General features: G+C 40.1%; 1 protein-coding gene across 4 annotated transcripts in view; it reads right to left on the bottom strand.

Annotated features, from left to right (window-relative positions):
- Nucleotides 1-26,725, bottom strand: part of Tmem245 (transmembrane protein 245) — an 89,962-nt gene that overhangs the window by 12,079 nt on the left and 51,158 nt on the right. For all 4 annotated transcript variants that reach the window (XM_029556948.1, XM_008854642.3, XM_008854643.3 and 1 more), the window contains 6 exons: nucleotides 26,155-26,286; nucleotides 20,508-20,630; nucleotides 20,222-20,367; nucleotides 8,991-9,091; nucleotides 7,331-7,505; nucleotides 3,426-3,620 (listed from right to left, as the gene is read on the bottom strand). In XM_029556948.1, the coding sequence (XP_029412808.1) occupies nucleotides 3,426-3,620; nucleotides 7,331-7,505; nucleotides 8,991-9,091; nucleotides 20,222-20,367; nucleotides 20,508-20,630; nucleotides 26,155-26,286 (872 nt within the window). The remainder of the gene's footprint in view (nucleotides 1-3,425; nucleotides 3,621-7,330; nucleotides 7,506-8,990; nucleotides 9,092-20,221; nucleotides 20,368-20,507; nucleotides 20,631-26,154; nucleotides 26,287-26,725) is intronic.

The following is a 26,725-nucleotide window of genomic DNA, read 5'->3' as shown; positions in this document are numbered from 1 at the left end:
AATAGCCCGAGTCCTTAATGGGACACAGCTCCAAATAACTGTTAGATGCTCCTATTGAAGGATCCTGTGTACATCAAAATCCTCTCCATGTGGGGCTGGAGAGATGGCTTAGCAGTTAAGAACACTGGTTGTTCTTGCATAAGAACCCTGGTTCGAATCCCAGCACCCACACGGCAGCTAACAACTGTCCGTAACTCCAGTTCCAGGGTATCCAACAGCCTCTTCTGTCCTCTGCGGGCATTGTACGACACGGGTGCACTTGCCTACATGCAGGCAATACACATAAAATAATAAATAAAATATTTTTTAAAAAGAAATTAACAGAAAGAAATCTCAAAAGGAATTCATTACAGGCAAGATATCAAATAAGTCTGCCATCAGGAAAAGCCTTCTCAGATATGCATCACCCCCTCAAACCTACCTTTTCTGAATTTATTTCCCCTCAAACCTATAAGAGGACAATGTACTTCACTAAAAGGAAATAAAATCAAGAAAGAAAATTGTAGGACATGTGAGAAATAAAAATTCTAAATGGAAAAGATGAGAGAAGCCCTAGGAAGATGGCTGGCAGGGGAAAGGACAGCATCTGCACTATCAGAAGACTCAAGCAGGCTTCTTCCTGAAGACAAAACATAAAAAGTGACTAAACAAAGACAGCCAGGACAGGCCTAGGGTTGGGGCAGTTGTAAGAATATAGAAAACAATGCAAACAGTGTCTCTATTCTCAAGAGAAAGCAAACCTTATATAGGTAAAGAAGGGCAGACAAGACAGGAGGACTTGACTGTGAACACAGTTTACAGACTGGTAATGAATATTTAGTTGGACAGTGATCTACCTGAAACCACAGGTGAGCTGCAAGGGGAGAAGGAAAGGTGAGAGAGCTGCTCGTCTTCCAAGTGGGAGGTGCTCAGAGATGATGCCTACACATTACCAACACCTCCATGTAATTATGTTATCTCAGGTATGGCGGAGAGTCAAAAAGCGCTTCTTTTTGAGAAGATGAGGAGGAGCTTTCACAAAAGCTCTTATTTTTCATAATCACTTGATGGCTCTTGTCCACACGCATGCCTGAAGGGAAGATGACTGCTGTTCATCAGTCCTCGGTCTTCCCCAAGACCCTGACAACAGCTGACTATGCATTTCTACTTTTAGGAGGAGGGGTGAAAGAGGTCTTCTGCCTCCAAAATAATACACATTGGTATCTTTCAGCTCATCTTTAAAAAGTAACTCTTGCAGGGCATGGTGGCACATGCCTTTAATCCTAGCACTCAGGAGACAGAAGCAGGCAGATCTCTATGAGTTCAAGGCCAGCCTGGTCTACGTAGTGAGTTCCAGGACAGCTGGGACTACAGGGAGACCCTGTCTCAAAAAGACCAAAAAAACCAACAACAACAACATCAACAACAAAAAAAACTCCTGTCCTCCTCATTTAATTAAAAAAAAAAAAAAATCCCAGCATTCAGGAGGCAGGGGCAGGTATATTCTGAGATTGAGGCCAGCCTGGTCAACTCAGTGAGTTCTAGGCCAACTGAGATTACAGAAGACCCTGTCTCAAAAAAAACAAAACAAAACCCAACAAAATCAGTAAAAGTTTCCTCTCCCAAGTAACAACAAAATGTTAACCAGTTTGTGGTTTTTGACTGATGAACCCAAGGGGTAGGCTATCAGTTTAGCAAGCCCGCCCGCCTCCCTTCCTCTACCCCTCCTCTATGAAGAAACTATCCCTTCATTCTGCAGGTACACAAGGAGGAAAGGGCAAACTGGTATGGTGCTGCATACCTCTAATCCCAACACTCAGGAAGTTGAATTCAAAGTTAGCTTGGCCCTATCTCAAAAAGCAAAAGGGCAAAAAAGGATACTGTAGTCCTAGTGTTGCTGACCCCAAACGACGAGGCTTCCCTCAGTGACTTAAGCCACTACATCTGTTCTTTGAGGAAGCTGACTTATCCTTGCCATCAAGAGTAGTGCATTATCATGAATGGCCTTGTAACCAACCAGCTCTAACAGAATGTTTTAAAAGATTTTTATAGGCCAGGCGTGGTGGTGCATGCCTTTAATCCCAGCACTCGGGAGGCAGAGGCAGGCGGATCTCTGTGAGTTCAAGGCCAGCCTGGTCTACATAGTGAGTTCCAGGACAGCTGGGGCTACAGGGAGACCCTGTCTCAAAAAGACCAAAAAAAAAAAAAGAAAGATTTTTACATAAAACTGTAAGAGTTTGATTAACACAACCAACTTGTCAATGACGCCTCAATTTCACTATAGTTTCTTTTTTGTATATATTTTATTATTTTTATTTTATGTGTATTTGTGTATTGCCCGCATGTAGGTAAGTGCACCCGTGTCATGCAATGACCGAGGAGGACAGAAGAGGCCGTTGGATCCCCTGGAACCGGAGTTACAGACAGTTGTTAGCTGCCATGTGGGTGCTGGGATTCAAACCCACATCTTTTGCAAGAAAAACCAGTGTTCTTAACCGCTGAGCCATCTCTTCAGCCCCTAGTCTATAATTCCTTATACCTCACATAGAAAATCTATTTTGCAAGCGTTTTTTAATTATTGTTGTCCTTTATTTTTTGAGACACTATCACTACATAGCCCAAACTGTCAGAGTACTGGAACTGTGATTCTCCTGTCTCTGCCTCCCAAATGTTGAGCTAGCATGCTTGACTGACTTACTATGCAAGCTAGCATTCAATATGATACATGGCAGACATTCCATTCTAGGCATACGATCAACTGAAATAGCTACTCATGACCACCAAAGGCATGTGTACTAGAAAGCTAACAGCATCTTGATTCTTAACAGCCAAAAGAATGGAAACTATCCAGTGCCTGTCAATACTGGAATTGAAGTCTGATATACTCAGTGGTATACCAGACAACAAAAAATGGATGTTAAAAAAATACAATGACACGGGTGAATCTCACAGATAAAAACGTTGAACAAGAGGCTAGAGAGATGGCTCAGAGGTTAAGAGCACTGGCTATTCTTGCAAAACATCTGGATCCAAATCCCAGCACCCACATTGCAGTGAACAACCATCTGTAACTCCAGTTCCAGAGAATCCAATTCTCTCTCCTGTCCTCTGAAGGCTCTGCAAGACATGAGTGTACTTACATACATGCAGGTATAACACTCATACACATAAATTTTTTTTTAAAGTTGAACAAATCAAGGTCTGCCTCAATAGTACATAGTATATTTTAGGCTATACTGGACAAAACTAATCTGAAGTAACTGTACTCAGAGTATTGAGCAGCAGGGGGTTCTGAGAGAAGTATTGAGAAACCTCGTAGAACAATGGAGATCTGTGGATCTCCATGGATAACTCAGATACCTTTATCCTGACAAGTCTAGATGCAGTTGTTTGCTGAAAACAGAGACAGGACAGTCCCTTGCTTATAGTCATTATGCTGAACTCACCGCTGAGTCTGAGCAGGCCAAGGGGTCTGGTTTGGTGTAGGCACTGAATTCGTGGGGCTCACTAGCATGGCACTGTAGATATTGGAAGCAACCACAAGTATGCAGAGAAGTATGGGCCCAATGATTGCTCCTTCCAGGCCCAGGTAGTACGCTCCACCAGCCACTGCCAAGCCTGTCAGGTAAGGATGACCACCTCTGCAACAAAGAACACACCAAGTCATGTGTGGCTTTTAACAGATATCAAATTTGGAGTAAATGTGAAACTCCTTTAGCACAATGTTTGTCCTTAATATGTCAGGTTTAATTCCATTTCCAGCCTTCCTTAGATTACTTCAATGCAGAATAAAGAACATAATAATATTGAAATACAAGGATTTTCTAGCCTCCTTTTACAGTGCTAGCAACTAAATAACAAAACCATCACTGTTAACAGGTATTTTGTACCCATTACATGTGGCTTTCTGAAGAAGATTAATGCTGGCTTAAGACTATTTACCTAAATCACCTGCTAGGTTAACTTCCATTATGGACAGTGAGTACAATTAGCATGTGATTCAGTTAGTTATGCTTTTATAAAACAGTAATTATGGTTTTATAAATAACAAGAGTAGTCCTATTCATGGTTTAGACCTCTGGCAACCTTCTAGGCAGTGACAGAAGGCCACATAAGGGAGATATATGTCAACAGCCCAAGACTTTTATTTCACAAGAGTCATAACTGCAGCTTATCACGGCATCATTTACACAGCCAGAATGGAGAGAGAGAGAGATTATAGCAGCACAGCATACAGATAAGACGTAATTATTGACGTAAGCAGGATGAAGAAATAAGCCATGTTCCACTTGTTTCTAGTTTTAAATAACACAGATGAATGGAACATTTTAATGAGGGTAAATAAATATGCGGGAAGGATGTTTTATAATACATTACAGTTTAATAACTAACACTGTGGTGAGCCAGTCTTCAGGAAGTAAACATATGACATTCATAATTTACTTCTCTTCCTTTTTCCAAAAAGGTTACAACAGTAGTCCATACATGTCTAATTTTTTCCTTAAATAAAACATTTGAAGAAAAGTTCTATTAAAAAATTCTTAAAGCTTAAAAAAGTATGGGGGCTTTTTTTGCCTAGCACATGATGCATGCCTTTAATCCGAGCACTGAGAAGGCAAAGGCAAATGCATCTCTATGAGATCAAAGCCAGCCTGTCTACACAGCGATTTCCAGGCCAGCTGGGACTACATACTGAGACCCTGTCTCAAAAAACAAAAAATGAAACAAAAACAAAAAATAAAAAAGTGGGGGAGGGGGCTTTTCAGTAAAAGATTAATTAAAAATATAATTTATACTGACCTTTTCATTTCCTAACTACAGTGATTCAATAAAGTATTTATTATGAGAAAATCACATATAAATCTTAAATTCTAACTATAACCCTTAATAAAAAAATTTTTTTTGAGACAGGGTCTCCCTGTATGTAGACCAGGTTAGTCTTGATCTTAGAGAGATCCACCTGGCTCTGCCTCCCAAGTGCTGCGATAAAAGGGGTGTACCACCACACCACACTCAGCTAAAGTAAAGTCTAAATAAATAAAAGTACATAAATATAAATCACATTCGTATTCCCACTGTCTAAACTTCAATTATTAAACATCAATTTGGGGGCTGGAGAGATGGCTCTGCAGTTAAGAGCACTGGCTGCTCCTGCAGAGGACCTAGGTTCTGTTCCCAGCCTATATGATAGTTAACAACCATCCACAGCTCGTTTCATGGGATTCAATGCCTCTCTTCTGTTCTCCATAGGCACTGCACACATGCAGTACACTTACGTACATTCAGGCAAAAAATTCATACACAAAATAAAAATAATACAAAAGAAACAAAAAACAAAATGAAAGCAAACAAACAAAAAAATATCCGTTGGCCACATTACTGGGGCTTTTTTGGTTGGTTGGTTGGTTTGTAGGCAGGCAGGGTCTCCTGTGGCCCATCCTGGCCTCCGACTTAATATGACGTCAAGGACAACCCTGATCTTCCTGACTCCACCTCCTGAATACTGGGATTACAGGTATGAATCGTTTTGCCCAGTTGGTTTATGTGGTGCTAAGGGTCAAACCCAGGACTTCATGCATGCTAGGCAAGCACTCTGCCAACTAAGCTACATCTGAGTCAAGTGTTTTTGCTTCTGTATTATTTGTGAAATAGGTTCTCACTATGTAATCCTGGTTGGCCTGGAACCTGTTGTGTAGATACATCTTTGAACTTTCAGTGATCTTCCTGCCTATGCTTCTCAAGTGCTAAGATCACAGGTATGTACCACCAGACATGGCTTTATTTTTATTTTTTTAAGATTTAGTTTGTGTGTGTGTGTTTGTATGAATGTATGCCATGGGTACGTAGGAGCCCTTAGAGGCCAGAAGGATTCTGGTTCCTCTGGAACTAGAGTTACAGGTTTTGAGTTGTGAGGTCCTGGGGTCCTCTGCAAGAATAGCAAGTGCACTTAGCCATGGAGTCATCTCTTCAGCCCCAGGGTTGTTTTTTTTTTTTCTTTAATATTTATTTGTTTATTATTTTTATGTGTATGAGTGTATTGCCTGCAGGTATGTAAGTGCACCCCTATCATGCAATGCCCTCAGAGGTCAGAAGAGAGCATCAGATCTCCCTGGAACTGAGTTACAGATGGTTGTTAGACAACATGTGGGTGCTGGGATTTGAACCTAGGTCCTCTACAAGAGCAGTCAGTGCTTTTAACCATTGAGCCATCTCTCCAGAGCTTTGTTTTGTTTTTAATGTTGAGATAGGATCTTGCTATGTAGCTCTGCTAGGCCGCCCACTTGCAATCCTCCTAACTCAGTCTCCTAAATATTGGGATCACAGACCATAGGTAACAATTTTTGGCAATTTTACTTTTCTCTCTCAAGTTTTAGGCATATAAATTCCTTTGTAGGATGAAACAGGAAGTTGCTTATTTTATTTTGCTCTGATTCACTGAGGATGCTTAGCTGTTCTACACTGTTTTCTACTTTCAATTTACTTGAAAAGAATCAAGGTGCCACATAACTTTTACAAAATTTAAATTACTGAGGACTACTACTTCTAGAAATCATAACCCTGTCTACTGTTTACCTTCAGTTTACTGACAGAACATTGAATGAAGCCAGGTATGAGCCCCACCTCCAATTCCAGCTCTTAGGAAGCAGAGACAGGAGAATTTCAAGTTGGCAGTCTGCCTGTGCTGCACACATTCACATTCTACAATTTAAGTATCAGATGGAAATCTACCTGAGTGGAATATAGATTCTAATAAACACTGTCAATATGGATATATGCCTGAGTGGCAACTGGGTACTTAATGTAATTTCTTTCAAAAGCTACAAAAAATAGGTATTTATCACACCTATGGTCAAGGTTTTGATTCAGGTTCAGGTTTAACCTGTGCTCATCACTGAACCGTGGTACCTGAAGAGAGCACTACTGGCCAGACATTAGCAGCTGCTGAGATTTTTTTTTACATGGAAATCTACACACATACAATCTCATCACTGTTTTCTCCAAAAGTAAAGGTGTACTGAAATGACCACTAACTCTTTACTGTGATGAAAATAATTTATGTATACCTGCTAATATTTCTTTTCTAGATAAAATGTCATAAAATCAAAACAAAATCATGCATAATTTTTTCTTAACCTGGGGTCTTAAGTCATAAATACTTACAAAATAACAAACTATCATACTTTATGAACAATGTATACCAAATTTCACTATATCAAAGGAATCACACAAAAGGCTGCCTTAATGAAATATTCTGCCTCTAGTTCTTGTCCCCAAACCCCTCCCAAAGCAAAATAGTTTTAAAAAAGCAATAAAAATGCTCTATGTTCACCAGGAACTTCAGAATACATACCCTGATATATCAGAGTAGATTGCAGTGTCTACAAAGTATGTTGGCAAGAGATGAAAGACCAGCAGTAAGACGGCCTTGCATCCTAAACCTTGTGTCAGCCACAGGTCCAGAACTGCAGGTACTGCTGCCCAGTATGTTCCCAGAAACGGCACCGCTCCAAGGATTGCTGCTAAAGCTAATAAAAGAGGGGAAGAAAAGAAACTCACTGTCATCAGCAAAACAGTAACAGGAGAAAAGAACCCAACTGCTACTTCCTCCTACCTAAAAATATCCATCCCTACCCCAACAAGCACACAAATGGAAACTTAGTTTTAGAGGACTGATATAACTTGACTGAATCTTCTAAACTTCAAAGTTATTGTTGAAAACCTTCATAAGAAGTGCATATGCTTCATGGGTCTATTAAGTGTAAAATCCTATTGTCAGAGCTGGAGAGATGGCTCAACGGTTGAGAGCACTGACTGCTCTTGCAGAGGACCTGGGTTTGATTCCCAGCACCCACATGGCAGCTACAAACCATCCTTAACTCCAGTTCCAGGGGAATCCGAAGCCCTCTTCTGACCTCCATGACACTGCACGACATGGGTGCACTAACATACCATGCAGGCAATACACTCATACACATAAAATAAATATAATAACTATTTGTTTAAGATCCTATTGTCCTGTAGCTTTATTCAGTCCTATAACTACAGAACATTTTCCAGACTTTCCTGACCCCAAAGCCAAATCAAAAATTAATTTCTAAATCTCAGATATGAATGCATATTCTTTACTTTGCTGCTCATAAAATTAAATGTAACTATCAGTAAACAGAAACCTTGTAAGCGGAAGTCCCTTACTTCAAGCTCACCCAGTTCCAGAGCAGTACATCTAAGCACTCTCCCTCCACTGGGCTCCCTTCTGACTAAGAGTCAGGAAGATGCCAACTCTTGCTCTGGTCCAACCATTAACTATGTGGGTGACCTTGAAAAACATTGGTTTCTCATCTATACAGCAACAGCCTACCTGACTGCCTGCTTGCCTCAAAGGAGGATTATACAAGAATAACTCCATGTGTTCTCGGGGTGCTTGCATATCAGAGTGGGCATACTAGATAGCTAAGTGGGAAAGAACATGAATGAACTTGGGAATGCAAAGAAGGGGCAACAGATGAAGCAGCAGAGAGAGGGCAGAGGGGAATGTGGAAGGCAGGGATATTCAGGGATACAAGCAATGACAGAAATAAGAAATAGAAGGAGAGGGGCAGAAACAATGAAGGGGAAAATCCAAGCTGCTCATCTGCTCGTCTGGTCCTGTTGAATGAGGGTGCTGCTGTCAGAACAGTCACAGCAGATGCAGGCTTCACTTATATCTCTCAGCACACTCATCTGCCCTGGACGGCATGCCTCATAGGGACAAAGCTATTAGACAGCACACTGCTCCCTGCTAATTAGCTCAGCTCATTTATTGAGTGCCAATTATGTGCCAAGTGTTATGCTACATGCCAAGACATTTACTCACTCAACAAACACCTATGCTTTACTTTCTCTGTGCTGAGTATGGTTCCAGCTACTGGAGCTACAGAAAAACTCACTGTAAACATGCTAATCTAGAGTAGATCTCAAGCCACAAGGTCTAACTTAACTAGATGGAAAGGATGTGTGGATATGCTTGTTACCTGATGGTATGAAGACAATATTGATGCCAAATATAGTGTGAGTCAGCCAGGTGTACAATCCATAGAAGCCAGCCATTTTGAGGGAAGCATCAAACACCCCTCTAGAAGGCCCAAAGAGAAAAAGAAAGGTCAATAAAGCCAGCATTGTATTATGGGTCAGAAAAATTAACACCTCTAGGTTTCTAGCCACTTCATTCCAAATTTGACAATTGCTCCCATTTTTCTTGCTATTTACTTTTATTGCAAAGAAATACTAAAATTTTATTTTAAAACAGTTAAATATGTCTACTAGTTAAAGATGCTCTTTAAATTTCTCTGATATAAGGATAACCAAAACAAAGCATTTTATCATACCTTATTCACTGAAACAATTCATCAACTTTCTACTTTTTGTTTGTGTGGCAATATAGAATCAAACTTAGGGCCTTATGCATGCTCGGCAAGCACTCTATTAACTGAGCCACATTCTTAGCCCTAAACCTTCCATTTCTAAAGCAGGTATTTCATAATCATCATTTTTCATAAGTGTAAATACCATGTGTCTGATGAAAGAATTAAATTCTATGAAATCCAGGCTTCATTCAGCTCACTTTTTAAGAAAGAACAATGAGTTTAGGACTATAGCTCAAAAAAGGTCCTGGGTTCAATCCCAGAAGGGGAGTGGGATGGGGGGTTAAGAGGAACAAGGGGGAAAGGACTGACGGGGAGAGGGAGAGGGGAAAGGAAGAATAAGAAGGAGGGGAGGGGAGGGAGAGAGAGGAAGAGGGAAGGAGAGGTGATAGGGGAAGGGAGAGAGGGCAAAGAGGAAGAAGAGAGAGGGGACAGATGGGAAAGGGGGAGAGGGAGAGGGAGGTGTGGACAGTCTAAATTATACTTCAATTTTTCTTCTTTTGTTAAAATTTTCATACATTTGCTTATGCAATCAAGACTACAAAGCAACTTTTCCTACAAAGGTATCAAATGACGCAAGTCATTTGGGGAGTATACATGACTTAAGAACAAAACTTTTTAACTCCAGAGTAAAACCACAGGAAAACATAAGGAGTAAAAACAGAAAAATATTCAGTGATGAATGGGCAATATAGTACATGAAGATCTCTAACACCAGGCACTTTGTTTCTGCTTTTCTGTTGCAAGATTAGCAAGGCAGCACAGTGGGGAGAAGACGGGTAGCCAGCCTTAAGTAATTGTAAGGTACCACCGAATTACAAAAACCAGGACTCTGTAGGGGCAAATATTCACAAAATGGCAAAATTGTGATTGGAAAGGTAAAGACTATGGCAGCAAGAGTGACTGCACACAAAAGAAAGCTCGAGCTTTCAGCCAAGATTCCTAACGGGAACACACTCCAAGAGCACAGTCTAGCCCAGAGTCTGGGACTCTGTCATTCAATGGGGTTCTGAGACACAGATTTGGTGACTGAATGGCTCCCCAACTGTGAAATCTTTGCCACCCTGACCTATGGTTCTCAATCAAGAATGTCTTATAGGTGTCATGTGACTCTTCCAACAAGGACCCATATTAAAATATACTAAAAACACAGAAAGGAGAGGAGGCAGCCCATAGGGAACAAAGGAACCAAGAGAAGAAGCCTAGGAAAAAGAGGGCAAGAAAAGGACAACAGTGTGACAGAGAACTGGATAAGGGGATAAACACAGGGAGAAAGCTCAGCCTGGTCAATGCCAAGTTAAAAGAATGATAACACCTGGGAGGGAGCCAAAACAAAGAGCCAGGGCTTAGCAGAAGTGAGGCACAGCAGTGTTTACAGGAAGGGAAGAGATGTCCTTGAGGGGCAAGCCTGGAGATGATGGGGCTATAGGCTGTGTTCTCAAGACCTAAGGAGAAAGACAGCCAGAGAAGGAAGGAAATCGTCTCTGCAGTAGGAGAAAAATCACCAGAGAGAAGCAGCCCCAGAGACTAAGAGAAGAGGAAGTTGAAGAGAAGAGAATAATTTTATCAACTGCTAGGGTGAGGGGAGGGTCACAGAATCCTCTCAGGGAGAGGCCAAGGTGAAAAGACATGGACATGGCACTTGCATTACCCTACAGTGCTTAGAAGTCTACAGGGACGAACAAGATGGCACCAAAGGTGTAGCAGAATATCGTAACTGAGCCATCCCTGCTGGTAGTCAGAGAACCAAAGTCATTTCTAGGAATGAGTACAGCCTCCTCTCTTCTGCCTTTGGGAACAGTGCTGTGATTGTCTCATTAAGACAAGTTTTAATTAACTTTGTGGCCCCTATGTACCCACACTACATACTGTCTGTGGTTACCAAGCATATTTGTGCAAGCCACTAAGGGCTGAAATGAGGACCCAGATATTTACCCACTGGACAGCCTAGCTCCAGATCAGTACATAAGCTTTAGGAAACAGTACAGCAACATCCTATAACAATTTAGAGGAGACAGACTTTTAAAGCCCTCAAATACCTAGCAGTTTTCTTCTCTTTCTTGTTTATTGTCTTCAATTACAGTTTGCAAATAATTTTAAGGGAGCAATTCAGTATATTCTAACCTAAGTTACATAAGTACCAGTACCTTTAAAACATCCATCACTCCCAAAACTTTACTTATGCTCTTTTCAATCGATCCTCATCTGACCACTAACCACCACTACAGATGCTTTTGCCTCATCTACATTTTCACAAAAGAGGAACATATTATATAGTACTTTTTAAATAGTGGCATATATGAAAAATATTTATTATAATCATTTTTAGTGTTTGGATCAGGAGTGTTAAATACACCCCTACTGGCACATGCCTAAACTTCATCCACTCTGTTGAGTCTATGAATAATTCTTAATTTGCTTATCTAGTCATCAGTTAAAGGGCATTTAAACTGCTTCCAGTTTTGAGGGCATTATGAAGAATCCTGTTATAAACATTCAAGTGCAAGTCTTTCTGTGACTATATACCGTCACATTAAATGCACAGGAAATGAAATATTGGGCGCTTTGCCATTTATTTACCTTTATTAGAAGCACTTAGTAATTTTCTGATCTCTTAAGCAGAAAACATTATAGTACACAACATAAACCCAGAAGTCAGGACCTTGTATCTCCTCAAGGTAGGAAGTTCTACCTCACAGTTCTGTTAAGTCCATACTGGCAAAATGAGCAATCCAATTCACAAAAAAACCCCTGGCAACTGACCCAGCACACAAAGGTACTCAATACACGGCAGTTCTGTTAACTAGTGGTATGGATTGCACAAAATGTCAATATACCAAAATTATTAAGATTATGTGTAAACTTTAACATAGTTTAAGATGATAGATGCGCACATGTGTGAAGAACAGAGGTCTGTGTTACTAGATTGCTCTCCAGGGGTTGACTGACACAGGATATCTTCCTCATCTCTTCAACTGATTTTTTGAGAGAGGGTTTCTCACTGAAACTGGAGCTCACCAAGTGGCTAGACTGGCTGGCAAACAAGCCCCAGTGCTCTCTTGTCTCTGTCTCCCCAGCACTGGGATCAGTGTGCCACTGTGCTTGTTTTTGAATATGGGTGCTAGACTCTGAACTTTCTCCACTAAGCTATCTCCACAGCCCACGTTACATTAAGCATCTCAAAATTTATAGAGCCGGGCGTGGTGGTGCACGCCTTTAATCCCAGCACTCGGGAGGCAGAGGCAGGTGGATCTCTGTGAGTTTGAGGCCAGCCTGGTCTCCATGGTGAAACCAGGACAGCTGGGGCTACAGGGAGACCCTGTCTCAAAAAGACCAAAAAAATAAAATAAAATTTATAGAAAAGAGTTGACTGGAGAGTAAGGAAAACAGACATAAGGACAGAAGCAGAGCTCAGGCAGAAAGAGCTACAAAAACTAGTGTTGGCCTTGGAGCTGAAGGAAGGGGGCATGAGTCAGAGATTGAAGGTAGACTCTACAAACTAGAAAAGAAAGCTCCTCCCCCCCATATTCCAGAAAGACCACAACCCTGATGACATCTTCATTTTAGCACTTCTGAGCTCTCAAACTAGAAGATAGTATGTGTTGTTTAAAATATTAAGTTTATGGGGGCTGGAGAGATGGCTTAGCGGTTAAGAACCCTTAACTGTTCTTCCAGAGGACCCAGGTTCAATTCCTAGTACCCACATGGTGCTTAACAACCATTTATAACTGCAGTTCCAAGGGATCCAACACCCTCTCTGGCCTCTGTGGGCACTGCACACACGTGGCACACTTTCATACATGCAGGCAATACACTCATACACATAAACTAAAATAAATCAAATATAAAAAATAAAATATTAAGTTTATGATATTTGTTAGAGCATCAATAGGAAACAAATACAACTGTATTTATTTGAATTGTAAAGTACAGGTTATATGAGTAATAACCTATTATATTGAGCATAAAATCATTCATCTCTCAGGGTCTTTGAAACCTAAAATTCAGAGGCTAGAGGTTAAAATTCAGAGGCTCAGCATCAGAACACTCACCTGGCATATGTTTAACAAACAAACAAATAAACAAACAAACAAACAACTGCATCTACAGTTAAACTACTGCAATATCCCACCAATGACCAGAATCATAATCCAGTGAAACAGAAGGTAAAGTCTAAAACTAAAACAGCATATGGATTTTTAATATCTGATAGAGCATATATTTATACATTTCAAATCCCAGGAGATGTAGCTGAATAGTGGAGGTCTTGCTTAGCATATGCATGGACCTCAGTTCCATACCAGCACACAGACCAACACACACACACACACAGACCAAAAAAATATAAAAAAAATAAATGAAAGACTACTGGTAATAGTTTATTCTCCTAGTCAAAATTTTATTTGGTATGTGACTAATAAACTAGCATTATGCATGATATCAAGTTTAAATGGGCTGGTAGAAATTAATCATTACAAGAATATTCCTTACAGAGCTGGAGCGATGACTCAGTGGTCAAGAGCACTGGTTGCCTTACAGAGGATCTGAGTTCAATTTCTAGCACCTACATGGAGGCTAACAACCATCCATAACTCCAGTTCCAGTGGAATCAACGCTGCCTTCTTACCTTCACCAGGATTGCACAATACATGTGCACTTACATGCAGTCGATATATTCATACACATAAAATAGAAATAAAATATTTCTTACATGAAAGATCATTCCTTACATGACAGATCATGTTGTTCAGTCTTTGGTGTCAATTAATCTATACCTTTTTGGATAGTAAAATGCAGTGTGTACATCCATCCCTGTCTCACTATGAAGGAAAAACATTGATGCATACCATCACATCACTTGTAAAGTTCACAGCAGACTCAGCCTTGTGGCATTTCTTAAGTGCAACTGTGTTATCACTGCGCTATGTGAAGCCATAGGGCCAACAGGCATTACCCTTCTTCACTGTCAGCACTATGACCAAGCACCTAGAGTAGAGGGTCAAAGAAAGCCTACGTCACCACTCTGATGATCATATACCACACAGTTTTCCTTCAGCCTTGGCTCTCTTTTGGGGGGGGGGGTTGGAGGAATATTTGCTTGTGTTCAGTCTTCAGGGATCTATCTTTCTCCACTGATTTCTCAAATGTTAAGGACAGCTGTTCTTCAAGCATATCTCTAAGCTCTCCTAGCACTTGGTAATTGACAAGAATCAAACTCAAAACTCAGAAGATATTGGAATCTTTACCTGCCATCTTTTAGCTGGTTGGCTACCAACAAAAGAAACTGACATCAGCTACTGAGCTGACAAGAATACTTCTTCACTCAGACTTACAAATGACACTGGCCCCACACATGTGGACTGCCCCAGCTCAGGCCTCTCTACCAAAGGGCAGGCCATATGCTTCAGGACAGCCATGCCCCATGTAAGTGAGGCTCTCTGTGGGATAAAAGTCCTAAGCATTGTGCACAATCGGCTTTTCCTCTGCTCTTTTGTTTTATCCAAATAAATCTTTTCTCTTTTTTTTTGGTCTTTTTTGAGACAGGGTCTCCCTGTAGCCCCAGCTGTCCTAGAACAGGCCAGCCTTGAACTCATGGAGATCCACCTGCCTCTGCTTCCCGAATGCTGGGATTAAAGGCGTGCATCACCATGCCCGGCCTCCAAATAAATCTTATTGAGTATTTGCACTGGATGGCATTAAACTTATATTCTGTTGGGTGTGGTGACACATGGCTTCAATTCCAGTACTCAGGTGGGGAGAGGCAGGTGAATCTCTCTGAGTTCAAGGTCACCCTGATTTACATAGTGAATTCCAGGCCAGCGAGGGCTAGACAGTTAGACCCTGTCTCAAAGAAAAAAAGAAGCCTCTTTGACACAACTATGTATCATCTATAAGCCCCCTCCCTTTCCTAACCAATGAAAACATTCTAGTTATTTTTCTAAACTGAATAAAAACAAACGAGTAAGTCTTTGTGTTTCATTTCACAAAAAGCAAGCTGGCTGAACAAAGTGTGGATGCCAAGGATGAGAAACCACACAGTATCGCAGACCACAGACAAGTAGGAAGCACGTGTCTAAGGGAGAAAAGGGACAGAGGAAAGGAGTCTCATCCACAAGCACATCTGCCTACTCAGCATTTCTGTACACCAGTTCCATCCTTGTTCCTTTCCAAAGGTCAAACAGGAAGGCACCACACTACCATTCCCCCAAGAATAAACAGATGCCGACTACTTAAGAGTACTGGGTCCTCACTGCAATACAGTGTGCCTCAGGTGGAAAGTGAGCTAGCAGAGAGACAGTAAGTGTCTAGAGACACAACACGTAACACTCTCAGGAAAGTACCCTTAGCTCCCTTGATCATAAATTTCCCACTGTTTCTTCCAATTCAGATACCGTGAAACAAGAAAATTCAGTTTCAGCAAATTGAAGATTTAGGTCAACCCATTTGGCCATTAATGTATTTCTTTTTAAATTAATGTAGATAACAATTGTTTTAAAGATGCAATGCTATTATACATTTAATAAACTACAGGATCAACATAAATTTTAGAGGTACTAGTAACCACAAACTCCCTGTCCATGGTTTATTGCAGTATAAATGGTCATGGTCTGACAGTGAGCGCCCAGACTCTGAGTATGCACCGGTATACCTAACCTCTCCTACGTGACACTGCTCACTCTCCTGGTTCTTCTGCCTCAGAGACCAGTTCCACACGTAAGACATACAGAACTCTGGTCAACAACAGATTTCCAGTGTAAGAGACAAGGTCATACTGTGCACTCAGACCTAGATGCTGCTGAGGGGTACGGAGAAGTACAGCTCATACAGGAACCCTTTATCCCCACTGAAAACAGCTGATACCATCTGAAGACTGGCAGTAGAGTAGTGACTCAGCACTTTTCTACTACTGACATACCATTTAATATGTTTTATGTCCTTACACAATACTGACTGATCATGAATGACTAATGCTTCAAAAAAGATGTTAAAGGGTTTCAAGTACATACACAAACAGTAAACATCTGTATCTCAAACTTTTTTACTGTAAGACCACTAAAATAAATATAACAATTTTTTAAAGCATCATAACAAGAAACCAAATACAAGACAAAGGTTTTTAAGGCTATTTTCCTTGGTAACTTAATAAACATTCAAATATAACAATAAATATTCAAATATGTTAGACCAATCATTAGCCAAGTTGGCCAAGAAGCATTTACTTACTGTCTTGGTTACTATTTAAGAACTCCAGCTAATTTAATTTTCCCAAATATGCATAAGAGATTCTGACTCTTTAATGTTAGAACATCTCAAATATATTTTCCATTTTTGTTTTTTGGAGACAAGTTCTCACTATGCAACCCAGACTAGCCTTAAATACACTATACAGTCCAAGCTGGTCTAGAACTCATAGTGAGCCTCCTGCCTCAGTCTCCCAAGTACAAGGATTACAGGCATGTGTGATTATACCCATATTAAAATATATACATATTTTGAGGGAGGGTCTCACTATGTAGTCCTGGGTGGCCTGGAACTCACTATATAGACCAAACTGGCCTTGAACTCAGAGATCCACCTGCCTCTGCCTCTGCCTCTGTCTCCCAAGTGCTGGGATTAAAGGTGTGTGCCACCACACAGGGTAAAAATACTTTCAAAATAGCTTTAAACTCCTTATTGCATATTTTACTTTAAAGGAGTATTATTACACCCTTGAATTCCTAAGAATTTCTTTCAGTGAATAATGCATTCAACACTGATTTACTTCAAGAACAACACTGACCTTTTTTTTGGTCTTTTTGAGACAGGGTCTCCCTGTAGTTGGAATTCACTATTAGACCAGGCTGGCCTTGAACTTACAGAGATCCACCTGCCTCTGCCTCCCAGTGCTGGGATTAAAGGCATGCCCGGCCAACGCTGACTTTTTAAAAATAACCAATATACTTTTAATTCTTCAAAATTAGGGGAAAAGATATAGAACATATACATTTTCCAAATCCAAGTCTTATAGAACACATTCTCACATATGATTTGTCAACAGGATTTCTACCCTCCAGCACTGAAAAGCTGTAATCCCAGCAAGCAAGAGCCATACTTGTGTGCATGCACTCATGTGAAAATATCACACACACTAAATTGCATTGAGGCCGTGACAACATGCAACTTAGTAATGTGCAATATCTCCACCAGAGCAAGCAGAATGGGGGCATCAGGGAGAAGGGTGTGATGTGTACATTCAGGAGACAGCATGCTGCTTAAGGGAGGAAAATGGTTTGGGGATCAAGGATGCATGCCACTAACTCAAATTCATGAAATGAAAACTCAAACAATCACAAATGAACTCAATTTGGAAGAACATGGATTCAGAATTATAAGGAACAGATACTTTTTCTGTCTGGTCATGCAATTAACCCCTAATTTCATCCCATTTTTATTAATGTATCATATAAAATCAACTTAATGATTTCCACATAACTGCAACATTGATGAGTAATGATTTGTTTGTAAAATTGGTCTCACTGATAATTAACAGAATAAATTGAAATTTTCATAACTAATTTGTTTATTCTTCCTCTGAAAATCTTTCTCCACAAAGAAACACATTCCTACTTGAGCACAATCCTCCAGAATGAATTTTTTTTTTTTTTTTTTTTTTTTTGGTCTTTTTGAGACAGGTTCTCCCTGTAGCTCCAAGCCTCCAACTCACAGAGGATTCGCCTGCCTCTGCCTCCCAAGTGCTGGGATTAAAGGCGTGCACCACCATGCCCCCAAGGATGAATGTTTTTACTTAAGCTCTTGCAAGCTGAACTCACTGGTATCCTCCCTACTGAAGACTCTTGAGAGGAATCCATACAAACCTGTATTCATGAAATCTTGACTGTTACCTAGTATAACCTAAAGAACTGATCACTGCAAAAAGCCATCTCAAATTACAACAGAAAAATGACTCATAACCCATTCTCCAGTTGGTACCAGACTCATCAAACTCATCAATCAGCTTTGAGAACTGACAGAATTAGAGTTTTGTTACTAAACTTCTCTTTTCTTTTCCCCTGTACTGGATGATAAAACCCGGCATTTGTAATCCTAGCCCTCAGGAAACAGAGGCAGGAAAATAGTGAGCTCAAAGCCAGCCTGGGCTACACAGCAAGATCCTGTCTCAAAAAAGGAGGAATATATCTTGTATAAAAATAGGCAATTCAATGAGTCAGAAAGTGGTTCCCTCTGAGAAAGCAAATTGTGGAAATTCAAGAAGTAAAATTCAAGAAAAGAAAAGCTGTGTGTGAATACAAGTACCCATGAAGGTCACATTAGGAAAGTGAGGCACTGTTTCTCTTTATGGACAGTACAGATATTTTCCTATACAGTTTGGCCTAAGTTATACCAACTAAAGGATTGCTATCGCCTTTGAAAGGGCTATCTCAATAGCTTTAGCCTATTGAAAAGAGAGAAGGTTGTTTTTCCTTTTGTGGAGAGTATCAGCACAGGATTTTTTAAGCAAATAAAACAAATGATAACTGATTGCTAGAATTTTCATCATCAAATCTAACCAATAAGGATGACAACCAAAAGTCATATAGACTTGGAAAGAATGTCAAAACTATTTCCCTTAAGACAGTCACTTTGAAAGCTGTAATATTAGACAATATTCTTCCAACCTGGATCTTTGTATGGATTGTTCCACATGGACACTCTAGAACACCATACAGGTGGTAACAGTATGTTTTCAAAAGGCCACTTGATATCTAATTCAATCAAGGAGGAAAAGTGCTGGTGAAAGACTCTCCCTGGGCCTTGCTAGTAGTAACTGCAGAGAAAGCCCAGCAACGTTTCCAGAGATGACATATTTTAGGAGTACACATACTTCTGGAATATAACGAAGTGTTTCCACAGATCCACAGCTCGAAGTGGTATTCTCCCTAGCTATTACAGGAATATAGTAGAAAGGTGGCCAGGAGCAGTCAAACAGGATTGTCAAGTCAAACTGAGATATCTGTAGGTTAGTTCCAAACAATGGTATTTTTCTCAAGTATGTGAAAACAGAAATGCCATAGATTCCATGCTCCAACAGAGCTCAAGACCACCTGGCTAACAACTTACTAGAAAGAAGAGTTCTAATAAATAATACCATGGTTTGAGTAGTTAGCCATCCACAAAAATAAGAATGCAGAATCATCTTACTAATAAGCAATGAGACCCAGGGCCAAGGGAGGAGCTCAGAGAAGCCTAAGCTGCAAATGGTCAAAAGCTACCAGAAATAAAGACAAAACAAAAAGGGATCAAGGAGCCAGTGACTTGGAAGAAGCCTAGAGGTATAAAAGTAGACTCTCAGTTGGAAACTAAGTCTGCAGTATATGGAATCCAGAGGCATAAGTTTCTGGCCAGAAACAGTACACAGACTTACAGGTAACTGAACACTCTGTATTTCCAGTAACCAACTAATCCCTGTGGAGGGCACAGGCTGGTCACAGAGGAGAGAGGAAGGAACAAGAAGGCCATCTACCCTCTGCCCAGGTCCAGGCTAGAACTCTAGAGAACAGAGACAGTGGTGAGGGAGGAAAGTACATGTGGTAGAAGAAGGGAGTTCTCCTGAGCAAGTGATATGACAGAAATCAGTTTGTCAAGGAAAAGTCAACCATGTCTTTGTAAATCACAAGCTGCACAGTAGAGTAACAAACTCCTTATAATCTTGTCTTTATTAACATGTGTGCTGCTCATAGGTTCCTATCCAAAGGAGCTAACTCTTGAGAACACCAAAGCCCTTCATTAGATTAGCACTGAATGTTTCTAGAATACTCAAGCAAGAAAACCAACATTTCATGGACAGCAAGTTGTTACCCTACCTGATAGCTTCTTCCACAGACTGGCCAATGATATTGGAAGAAGGGCCTGGCTGAGACAGTGGTGTCAGGCTTATCACCCACTTCACTGGCTTGTAGTACTCATCACTGGAACTTAACAGATAAAACAGTGTGGTCAGGAAAATTATCTGCAAAACAAAGGACAGTTTCTCCTAAAAACTCACATTTGGGAACCTACAGGAAGACATATACCTGCAAATTCAAACAGAACCAAGAAAATGCTTTTGCAGAGATGGGAATGCAATGAGTGCTACCTAGAGGTACATACCAGGGAGAGCACAAAGTTGAGAAGGGCAGTGCCACTGTAAAAGAGGATGGTCAGCAGTGTGGTGACGGTGGTAAACAGCAGGCTCACGTTCCGGCTCATCACAATCCACAGGGACTCCAAGATCTGATGAAGAGCAACAGTTGGGGGTCAGAACTAATCCTCATGCTTTTAATGCAGTGTCTTCCTAACCATGAAAATAAGACCTGATATCTACCTTAAATAGAGAAGCCACCAGAAACATTTATGCTCAATAGTAAAAAATGGCTAAGTAATTACGGCGAATACACTCCAAATAACAGTTCATAGAACCAGGCAGCTATCAGAAACATTTTATTAAATAATATTTTACTGTATTATGTTGTTTTAAAAGTATGATATTTTTAAATATATTTTTATATATTATATAATTAGTAATGTCTATATATGTAGATATAGGTCTACAGAGAAATATATGAGAACACATTCTGTGGTTCTTTTTATTTTGTAGGACCAGCTGCCTAGCCTTCAGCTCAGACTCAGCTACAAAAGTATTATTCCAGTGACTAGGGAAATCACAATGAAAATAACAGGATCACTACCAAAGCCTTTCCCAAGATAGACCATTCTATTGACCTAATGACTTCAGTTGATCAATTACCTATAAGCTTATTAGGACCAGCTACCAAGATCTTATGTGTACATTAAACATGAGCTACAACTAAAGGAAGATGCCACCTGTCTTCATCATATCTCCATGTTTTCATCTATCCCTCTGTCAACTAACACTCCCTTATGATGCCTGTTTTACTCTTTCTCTTAATGCAAAACATGGAGGCAAAATGATTAAATGTGTTCTGTTCCAGTTCTTAAAAGCTCCTATAAACAGTGCTAGGAGGGAAGCAATGCAGCGACTTTACCTCATCTAAAGCTCAGAGGTTTACAATAAAACACTTGGGCATGGCTACAGAGCTAAGGGTTACAGCTGGGACCAGAACCCTAACATTCCATTTTTATTTCAGTGCCCTTTCTAAAAGAGCAGCTCTGTTTGTTGTCAAATGTTCAAATTATACCATCTAATCTATGAAAGGTCTATCCATTCCTTCCCTATCTCAAATGCACCATTTATAAAGGACATTTTGTTGTTCTCAGCATTTCTTGCAAACCTCAGTGCAGTCTTCATACAAGAATTTTGCAGACTGGTTTCATTTACAAAAACTCCTCACATAAAATCTTGAAAATGTTTCGCTATGCCTACAAAAATATGCATGACTAACTCTTTGACCCTGTGGGATAAGGAATGAATGAACAAGGCCACCGACACAAGGAAACAATGCTTTTATTTGTAGTCTGCAAGCTTTCTTTTAGCGTCTGTCATTCTGGAATTTTTAATCAAATATCTTTACATAGTTTCTGAATCACAGAATAGAAAATACCCTGGTACAATTCTTAAGAAATTAACTGAATACACTAACGATAGGCTGGGCATCTCCAAAAACAATCAAGTAAACTTTTTTACTTGAAAGGGGACTAGTCAGAGACATCAGAGAAAAGGAAAGTTCTAGAATGTTAACTAAATCATTATATAGTAGAGTTTTAGTCTTTTATGCCAGGCTTGGAAAGGAGATCAGTAAGGGCAGGAGCAAGAAGAAGAATCAAACAGATTTGTGGAAACAAAATGTATCTCAACTCAAAATTAGAAAATATAAGCCAGAACTGGTGATAAATTAATCCACTGTAGCGACATAACCAAAAGAATGTCAAGAACAGAGTCCCTAGCCATACAATGTAAGCCTAAGTGACACACCCAGACAATTAAATTAAGCCATGTGATCGCAAAGGCAGTTAAGAATGAAGAAGGAGCCTCAGCATCCTCCTGCTTTGTTGGACCCCTTCTTGGAGCCCACTGTCATCAAATTACCTTTTGATCACACATTTGGCTTCCAGTTATCAAGATCTTCTATAGAACCAGTGAAGAAGACTCAAAGGAAACAGCTTAGGAAAGCAGAGAAACAGAACACTACTGGGAAAAAGTAAAAAAAAGGACTGTCTTCTGCAGACAGCACGATTTCTGTCTGCATCAGTCTAGGACGAGCCTAGAGACGTGGGCTACAGCAGCTCCACTGACTTTCCCTGGTTCCTATCTTCCTGATCTAGTCATAGAAGAAGGGAATTGGGTGAGGAGATCTCAAAACACTGTTCCAGCTCTGCCACATTTCTTCTAAATATAATAATAATGAGTCAAGCTGTAATGCCCCTCTCTTAACTGGTTTGGTTGACAACATAACATTAGGCTAAATTCTAAGGCTGTGATAATTCAGAGTCCTCCTGTTCCAAGAAATTAAAACTTAGGAAGACTGGGCATAAAATTAAAAAAGAAGGTAAATATGCTCAGTACCAAAGGAGTTAAAACAGTAACAGCAGGCATCTGAAAGCAGGGAAAACTTCAGTGTGTTCTGAAATACTCTGGGAAAAGCCTAGGAAACAGATAAGCTCTACACTACCTCTGTGCTAAAATATCTGAAAGGAAAATGAAGCAAAGAGAGAAAATGTGTGAAAGCACAGATACAGAGCTCTCCAGAGAATGAAACATCTTTTGGAAGACAATGACATATTATATCAAGAACCTGGTCTCTGAAGCCAAGAACAGAAAAGCTGAATAGAAATGTTAATTGCTGGGGCTGGAGAGATGGCTCAGTGGTTAAGAATACTGGTTGTTCTTGCAGAAGACCAGGGTTCAACTTCCAGCACCCACATCCCAGCTAACAACTGTCCTGAAGCAGGGCAATCATGAATCTAAGTACAGCCTGGGCTAGACAGTGAGACCCTGTCTCAAAAACTAGTTCATTCATTTATTCACATAAAATAAATAAATAAATAAATAAATAAATAAATAAATAAATAAATAAATAAATTAATTAATTAAAAAAATAATTTTTAAAAGTTTAAAGAAAGAAATGTTAATTGCTACTTAATGTTACTGAGTCTGTTACTAAAACAAGAGCAATACTATTGATTCTATAAGAACTTTAGGAGTTAAATCAGAAAATCTGCACAAACTACCTAGCAAAATATGTCATAAAACATTTATATAAAAATCACTCAACAGGACTAGGGAGATGGCTCAGTGGATACAGTGCTTGCTGCACGAGCATGAGGACCAGAGCTTGGGCCCCAGAACCCACGGAGAAGTCAGGCAGCAGTGGTGGCACCTGTGTGAGGAGACAGGAGCACTAAAGGAAACACTCCGAGGAGGAGCACTGGTCCTGACAGGTGAGCTAAGATAGGTGACCTTTACTCATTATCATGTCTACATAAAGAACACTCAATGAACTTGGTACCAGCTAGAACCTTCTACAGAAATTCATAAAGTAACACATTAAGGAAAACCACTGAGTACTTTTTTGTCAGCAAAATTTGAACTCCCCCGTCTAAAAAAAAAGATCATAATTTTAGAAAACTAAATAGGTTGAGGTCGCATCCTTTAAAAAAGTTCTTAAACTTTTTTTTCCTCTGATGAGACAGATGGTCATATATGAAGAAGGTGATTTTTAAATACTGTTTAATAACACTATCAATATTCTGAAGATGTACAGATATGAATGAACCAATATACTGAATAACCAATGTATATTACAAAAGCATGCAAGGGTAAAAAAAAAAATCTTTAGCCAAAAACTGGCCAGCAGACTTTATTATACTTGAGTATAGGAAATTTATTAATAGAATTTCATACTCCACACTGCAACTAACCTTTTAAGAGTACCACACTGAGTTCTGGTACAGTACCAAGAACACCCACAATTAAGAACTCAAAAAGATTCTCTTCTCCAACTAGTCACCTATGGAAGACCTTCCAAAGGACAGGGGAGTGAAGTGAGGTACTCAGCTCATGGCCTCACGGATGAGCCTCCCTCCATGCATCTGAGAATGGATGTCCTTTACCCGCTTCACCAAAATAAACACATCCCAATAGACTGAACAGAAGAGATGACAACCTAAGCATCAAACTTGTTTATAAAAATTCAAAGGCCTAAACTAACTCTGCTAAAGCTCTTACAGAAATAACTTCTCTCTTTTTTTTTTTAATCTTAGAAAACAGTATTTTGTGTGTACAGGTATGGGTGCTGGCATACGTGCACACATGCAGTAGAGGCCAGAAGTCAACATCAGTTGTCCTTCTTAATCACTCTCTACTTCATTTTTTGAAATAGGGTCTCACTAAATCTCCAATTCACCCATTCGGCTAGACTGGCTAGCCAGCAAGGCCCAGGGATCTTCCTGTCTCTACCCTCCAGCACTAGGATTAGACATGTGCTACCACACCCAGCTTTTATACGGATGCTGGGGATCTGAACTCAGGTCCCCATGCTTGTGCAGCAAGCTCTTTTCCAACTGAGCCACTTATTTTCCTAGCTCCAAAAAAAACAAAAGTTATTTTTTAACACAGTAAATGCATGACCTTCTTGTTAACATGAAATATTTAACAGACAAATATGCACTTTGCAATCCTCATACTAAAACTGTAGAGAACCAGTGGGAAGGGATTATCAAAAATGTAAAATAGCTAGCTGGGTGCAGTGTCACATGCCTATAATTTGAATGACTTGGGACTGGGGCAGCAGGAGGATTGCTTGAGGCCATGAGTTCAAAGACAGCTTAAGGAACAAAGCGAGGTTCTATTTCTTAATTAAACAATTAATTAAAGCATAAAATAAAAATTGAAAGATATCAATTTCAGATTCCACTCCAAACTGTGCTAGCACCTCTGGTGAGTGGGAGGCAGGGAGAAGCACAAGTGTAAGGAGACAGATGAAGGAGCTGCAAGAAAAGCCCAGAAGCATCAGAGCACTGAAGGACTTGTCAGAGAGCCACATCTTTACCTTCATCTTCCATATTTGGAAGCCAAAAGATAGTATCTAAAATGGCAAAACAAGAAAGAGCAGCATAAACATCACTTTAAAAATCCTGGGGTAAATAGAAAGGCTGCTTCTGGGATGCACAGCTATTCCTGGAGCCCAACGTGGAGACACAGAGCAAGACTTTTTTTTTAAAGAGTTGATTTTCCGTCATGGTCATGTATCACTTTACTCAACTTAATTTTTTCTTGAATTTAGCAAACCTCAACTTATTCACAAGCAAACTTCTCTAATCTGTGAAAGAAAAGTCACATGCCGAGACACCTCCAAAGTCTGCGCTGGGAATGAAGGGCATCAAGAGACACTCAGCAATGGTCTAAATGCAGGGTGGACAGAGCAGGCCAGAGGGTGGGAAGCTGTCAAGCTACGCCTTTATCTTTACAGCGAGTCTCTCTAAAGTAGGTGGACCCACATTTCCGTATGTCAGGGGCTTCACCAACAGGAAAAAAAGGTCTCTCTCTAAGGGTTGAGTATAGGCTGGTGAGTCTAAGGGATAAGGACATGGATCTAGAGCTCTGAGTCCATAGTGCTGCTCAGATGCTTCAGGATTCAGCATCTCTCTGGTATTCTTCATTTTGGCAAGTACCAGGAGTCAGACCTGAGGACTATGGCTTTCAGACATCTTTCTAATGTTTAAAGTTCTTAAAACCTGCACATGTCACAGTATTAAAAACAAGGTAGCTGAAGACCTCAATGTAAGGAAACCTAGAGGTAGAGTTTCTGTTTTACTTCTAAGTCCAGTTTAGCCTTACCGAAAGAAATGTCTCAATGTTCTCGTGAACGAAGGAGGCAATATCCTGCCAGTCCAGAATGTCTCCCAGCCAGCTGTTCTGACGATTCACATGCATCTTGTGCCCTTTGTGCCTTCCAGCATGTGTTATGTTCTGAGGAATAAAGCAAGTGACACATGAATTTTCCATCTAAACTTAATCCAAAGAATGAATGTCTGTTTCAGGTTCACTGTGTACTTCAGTAAGTATTAAACACGAGAAACCTTGCATTGTTTAAGAAACCAACTAAGAGCTCCATCTAAAGGCCTGAAACATAGTACTTTCCATTCACATCCCAGCATGTCTAGCCTAACTCAAGTGTTTCTCTTCTAAACAGATTTCTGAACATACTCTACTCCACAGCACAGACCACAGTGTACTAAGAGTCCATTCACCTTGCTCAGCTTTCCCTCTTTCATGGCTTCCTATCACTCTTTGTCCTCCTTCCTCAATCTTCTATACAAGGGAGTGGAGAGAGAGGAGATTATGACAAAGAACCAAGAATAAGGGAGTAAATCTAGTGTATCTGAGAAAATTATAGAAAGGCAGAGAT

Source organism: Nannospalax galili, unplaced genomic scaffold, assembly GCF_000622305.1.
Source record: "Nannospalax galili isolate Female #2095 unplaced genomic scaffold, S.galili_v1.0 scaffold666, whole genome shotgun sequence".
NCBI lineage: Eukaryota > Metazoa > Chordata > Mammalia > Rodentia > Spalacidae > Nannospalax > Nannospalax galili.
The sequence above is the reverse complement of the archived record's forward strand: the minus strand, read 5'-3'. Positions and strand labels throughout refer to the sequence as shown.